Source organism: Hyaena hyaena, unplaced genomic scaffold (assembly GCF_003009895.1).
Source record: "Hyaena hyaena isolate Hyena2069 unplaced genomic scaffold, ASM300989v1 scaffold_591, whole genome shotgun sequence".
Taxonomy (NCBI): Eukaryota; Metazoa; Chordata; class Mammalia; order Carnivora; family Hyaenidae; genus Hyaena; species Hyaena hyaena.
The window spans coordinates 273,647-276,493 of NW_024081224.1; the positions used below are offsets into that span (position 1 = coordinate 273,647).

The 2,847-nt window shown below is 57.0% G+C and overlaps 1 protein-coding gene across 1 annotated transcript in view; it reads right to left on the minus strand.

The window, feature by feature from the left end:
- Positions 1-2,564, minus strand: part of NOTO (notochord homeobox) — a 4,631-nt gene extending 2,067 nt beyond the window's left edge. The window contains exons 1-2 of the mRNA XM_039256888.1: positions 2,213-2,564; positions 544-758 (exon numbers count right to left, since the gene is read on the minus strand). Coding sequence (XP_039112819.1) covers positions 544-758; positions 2,213-2,564 — 567 coding nt within the window. The remainder of the gene's footprint in view (positions 1-543; positions 759-2,212) is intronic.
- Between the last annotated feature and the right edge of the window lie 283 nt (positions 2,565-2,847).

Below are 2,847 nucleotides of genomic sequence, written 5' to 3' on the forward strand. Positions count from 1 at the left end.
GGGGGGGGGGGGGGCCGGGGGGTAAGATGAGGAAAGCATCTGTTGACTTTGGCAACATGGAGGTCGAGAGACCTGGAGGGGAAGTTTTGATGGAATGGTAGGGAAAGGATTCAGGAGTTAAGTAGATGCGAAGTGAGGACATGGAGTGACTGTAACAAAGTCTTGGGAAGTTTGCCTATGAAAAGAGAAGAAAAGTGGTGTAGCAGCTCTAGTGAAGTATGGGGTTCTAGTGAATATTATTATTTTTAATATTCAGTCCCTTGAACACACTTAACTTCTCGGTGAGCTCCCTTTTTAACATGGAAACATAAAGTTCTAGATTAATATCTAGATTAACATGGTTGTTCCCATAATGTGAATTCAAATGGGACTACTTTCCTCATTCATGTAGGAAGTGTGCCAGTGATTAGGGCCTGTCTCCCTCCATGGCCTGGCACAGAGAAAGAAGGCCCATGTCTTTCCCTCAGCCTCACCTGGGGCCTTCTGGAGAGCAGTGTCTGCCCCCAGGTACAGCCCCGGCCCCATAAGAGTCCCTGCTCCCACCTGGTTCTCAGTAAGGTTGAGCTGGGCGGCCAGCTGGGCTCTCTTCTTCCCCACCAGATTGTGCTGGTTTGTAAACACTTTCTCCAACTCTTCCAGCTGCTTCAAGTTAAACATAGTCCGAACTCTCTTTTGAGGTCTCTCAGTGTCCTGAAGTTCCTCGGCTGGAGCCCAGTCTGGAGTGCCCCAGAGGCCTGAGCAGTGAGCCAACTCTAAGCCTAAAGAGCATACACACACACACACACACACACACACACACACACACACACACACGTATTAAATATGCATAAAATAATCCTGGAAGAATAAAGAGACTTCATTGGCTGCTTGTGAGGTGGAGTTAACCAGGTGACTGCGGGACAGGAATATTAGGGGAAACTCTTCTCGATCTGTTATAGGAAACATTGTGGAGTTTGAACTGTAGGAATGGATTACCTATGCAAAAACTAACTTGAAAAGGAGGGGCACCTGGGTGGCTCAGACGGTTGAGCATCCAACTCTTGGTTTTGGCTCAGGTCAAGATCTCATGGTTTGTGGGATTTGTGCCCTGAGTTGGGCTCTGTGCTGACAGCCGGGAACCTGCTTGGGATTCTTGCTCTCCCTCCCTCTCTCTCTGTCCCTATCCTGCTCAAGCACGCACTCTCTAATAGATAAATATTTTTTAAAAAACTAACTTGGAAATGAGATTAACTAATATAAAACAGTAAGCTGCCATTCAGACCTCAGCTGTGTGAAGAGGTTAGGGAAAGTTGTTTTGGAACCATGGGCATGTTGCTCAGATGCACTGGCATGAATCTGGATGGGGTTGAGAGCTTAGGCTTTCTCTGAGGGGTGAGGTGGAGAAATGCCCAGCTGAAAGGGGTGGAAATGCGGAATGGAGAGAACCCAGGGAGCAGGCACCAGGTATGACTGTGCTACGTGGATCTTGGTATGGGTTGACAAGGCTTGCGTTCAGTTTGCTCCTGTTTTCCGGGAGGGGAGGTGGGGAAGCGTGAATCAGAGTGCCAAAAATGGCAAAAAGCTCCTATAGGTGGATGTCAATGCTAGAAGAGAACGTTAGGTCCACAGCTAAATTCTCATTGGGGTTTAAGTGCCTGCGCCCCAGAGCCCGAGGTTCCTCTTTGAGGAGCGCTGTATGCAAGCAGGCTCAGAGAACAGTTCAGAGTGGGGCTTCCGCTCACCCGCACGGGGGTCCTGGCATTTGCCAGCTAACCGCTGCAGCGGCCGCTGCTCCTTGCTAAGACTGGGCCCGCGCGTTCCAGAAGAGAGCTACTTTGGGGAAGAGTCTACGCTATCATCACGCGTTATTCAAAGGGGCTGTGGAGGGAGTGAGAGACTCTCATTCTCAGGAAGGGACGCTCTGCAGCCCCAGGGCTGGCCTTGTCCCAGTCTTCCGAGGCCCCCTCTGACCCACCCGCACCTTCAGCTCTGCACCCGCGCTCACGCACACCGCCTCCCCCCTCAGCAGCGTGCGTGCAGTGGAAGCCTTGCGCGGCGGTGTGTTCTCGGCCAGTCTCTCTCTCCGACCTCGGATTCAACGGCAAGGTCAAGGGTCATTAGGCCCCTTCCCACCGACAGTGCGTGGAACCCAGGGACGTCTCTATCCTGTGCCCGCTGTCGCGGCTTCCACGCTCTCGAGTCCCCAGTCCCCAGGCGCCCGAGCCCCTCGTACCTGTGAGGCCAAGGCCTTGGAGGCCGCAGAAGCGAGCCACGCGGAGCCCCGTCCGGGGCAGCTGGGGGCACGGCTGGGGGAGACTCACGCTCAGGTAGGCCGGCAGCCACGTCGCGGGAAACCGGGAGGGAGCCGAGCCGAGGTCCGCGGCGGCGCGGGACATCCGGGCGGCGGCGGGGGGCGCGCTGCGGGCGGGCCTGGCCAGGATGGCCTCGACGGAGAAGGAAGACTCGAGGCGTCCGGGAGCGCGGGACGTGCCAGGGCCCGAGGGGCGCTGCTGGAGCTCCGGGCTCTGGTCTCCAGCGCCCGGGGAGGCGGGCGGCCGGCGGCCTTGCGGCATCCGGCTGGGCATGGCGCGGCCCCTGCCCCGACCGGCACAGGGAGTGGAGCCACGGCCTGTGGGCAGCCGTGCAGGGAGCGCAAGAGGCGAGCGGGAGCACCACGCAAAAGGGAGAGAGACTTGCTGGCCGGGAGCATTCCCAGCGGTGGGCGAGGAACTCTTAAATTTGGAGAGAAGGGGCGGGGCGGGGGTCGGCCTTTTCTTCCAGCCGCCTAGGCGGGGCCACCAGCCCGCTGCGAAGCCCCCACCTTCCAAAGCGGTGCAAGCCACCGAGTCAAGGTGGGCACTCCCTCCC